General features: G+C 33.4%; 1 protein-coding gene across 1 annotated transcript; it reads right to left on the minus strand.

The window, feature by feature from the left end:
* LOC104711500 (bZIP transcription factor 2-like) lies at positions 276 to 1,079 on the minus strand. The gene has a single exon (XM_010428200.2). It carries the CDS (start codon positions 986 to 988, stop codon positions 437 to 439), a length of 552 nt encoding a protein of 183 aa, XP_010426502.1. The 5' UTR covers positions 989 to 1,079; the 3' UTR covers positions 276 to 436.

Consider the following 2,648-nt stretch of genomic DNA (forward strand, 5'->3'; position numbering starts at 1 on the left):
TTGGAATATGGTTAGTTGTGCTGACCAAATTCTTCTTCGTTCTCCTAATTCTCGTCTTGTTAAATTACTATAAATAATCATCTCGATGATCGAATTATTTTACGAGGCCTTACTAACGCGATATAACTTTATATGACGTATTTATAGATGTTGAAAATTACATTTCATTTAATAATTCACACAAATTAAAGTTAAAAGAGAAGATTGAAAAAAGAAAACAAGTTGAAAAAGGTTCTCGACAAATTCTGCCAGTGACCCATTTCTTTGTTAAAAAATTTTAATCACGAAAATTTAATTACTTTATTTAATTGAAACATAGATATAAAAATGCGAAATATAATTTGCTAACGTACGTTATAAGACATCCATGCATTTAAAAAATAATAATTTTTTACAAAAGGTGTTCCCGTTTTAATAATCTCAAACTTTAACATGATTAGTATATCATCGACGGATCCTGTTGGACGGTAAGAACAGTACTGTTGTCGCAAGGCCAAGTGGAACAGTTTAAGCTTCGTTCGATCTGACGAAACATCAAAACTTGTCTGATGTTCAACAACTTATCTTGAAGAATACGGTTCTCCAAACGCAGACGTTCGTTCTCCGTGTTTGTTCGTTGACAATGGTACGAAACGTACCGGAGCTGGTTCGTCAATTCATGGTTCTGAGTCTTGAGCTGGTTTAGCTGGATACTCATCTCCTCCAAGTGCTTTTGCTTCTTCTCTCTTGATCGTTTAGCGGATTCCCGGTTCGATAATTTCCGTTTCTTTTTACGTTCATCGGTATTCTCCTCGGTCGGAGCAACGTCTGAGCTGGTCGGGTTTCTAGAAGCAAAGTCATGGGCCGGACTCTGTATTGGCTCCAATGATGAGTCGAAGATAGAGAAGAGGTGCGAAATGTCCCATGGGGTGAAACCGGTTTCGAAAGCTGGGACAAAGGTTGCTAGACTCGGTTCAGCTGAGAAAACCGGAGAAATAGTAGACATCATGGTTTTTAAAATGCTTAACCGGAAAGTAAAAAAGAAGGACAAAACACACAAATGATATCAAAATGAAGAGATGGGAGAGAGATTAGAAGGGGAAAAGGGAAGAATTGCATTGTTGGAGGCTCGTATTTATGGACAAGCCTACACGAGGGTATTTTGGTCAGAAAGTAGTAAAATTATGTATAATATTGATGATGGTTACTTTTTCCTTATAACTTTTCTTTTTCTTTTTATCTTTTTTTTTTTTGAGTTCTTTTCCCTTAAAAAAGAAAAGAGAAAGACCAAAAATGAGAAAATTAGTCGCATCAGCCATCAGACAAATTGTTGGGTACGTGTCGGCACAGGATTAGATGTAACTCAAAGTAAGTTGGAGATCCTCAGATTGCTCAAAGTAATTATCTTTTGTGTATCTTGATATATCATGGTTTTTGTGGTTTTTAACCATGATATAAGGAGTCTTTTAGGAGTCTTTTGATTTGTTTTCTAGGATATTTTTGAGTTTTTACAGGTTTTCTAGGATTTTAGCATGAAAGGAGCAAAATGGAGCAATTTGGATCAGTTTGGAGCAATAATCCGCAAGAAATCAACTTGGAATCGATCAACACCTAGTCCAAACCGACGAGAGAGCCAAATTTGGAAGTTTTACAAAGTTGCCCGAAGTTTTCCATATTTGCAAGACTAGTCCCTGACGTGTTTTAGGACATATATATATAGTTTTTAGGTTTTCCAAACCCTTAAGTTGTATTCTATCAAGTTTTATTTTTCTTGCAACCCTGAGAGATTTTTTAGAGCTTTTGGAGAGAGAGAGATCAGATCTGCTTTGTAGAGAAGAATTCTTGAACTCCTTCTTATTCTTTTAATCTCTATTGCTTATTATTCAGAATCATGTCTTGTTTTTCATTGATTATGTCTGAGTAGTTTGCTTGTTAGGTTCAGGGTTTTTCACAGGGATTTTATGAATTATTAGATCTGATTATTTAGGATTCATTATCTATCTAGATCTTCATCTTAGGTTGTTCTTCATATTAATCCTTGATTGGCCATCTAGAATTAATACTTTAGGAAAATAAATTGATATGAGAATATAATTGATTTTCCTGATAAAACCTTTTGATGAGCAAAATTATTTCTTGCAAAGAGATTTGATTTAATAATTTTGTGAACAATCTAAACCTGATTTTATTGCTGATTTATAACCTAGAATTTTACAAAGAGATTTGGATTTTCTGGTTTTAAATTTAGATATTATTTGCAGTGAGAACTGATTTAATTTACAAAAGTGTTTAGAGTTCTAGATCTGTTCTTAATTGTTTGAATCCTAATTTATTGATTGATTTAATATTTCATAATTTCCTGAGAAATTCCCTAGGCCTAGCTTTTTGATCCATTGAACTTACAACAGTTTTTATTTAATATTTTGCATTGTTTATTTTAATTCAATTTAATTTGTTTAGCATAATTGAAAAACTCTATAATTTATTGTGTAGTCTTGAGTCCTTGTGGAATTCGACCCCTAAGTACTGCAGTGATCTCTTAATTTGAGAGAGTAGCTCTAGGGTAAACTTGAGATAATTACCTCAGATTGCTCAAAGTAATTATCTTTTGTGTATCTCAAAGCACATTGGTAAAAAAGATTCAAGTGAATTTGGTCAAATGACCATGA

This window comes from Camelina sativa, chromosome 9, assembly GCF_000633955.1.
Source record: "Camelina sativa cultivar DH55 chromosome 9, Cs, whole genome shotgun sequence".
Taxonomy (NCBI): Eukaryota; Viridiplantae; Streptophyta; class Magnoliopsida; order Brassicales; family Brassicaceae; genus Camelina; species Camelina sativa.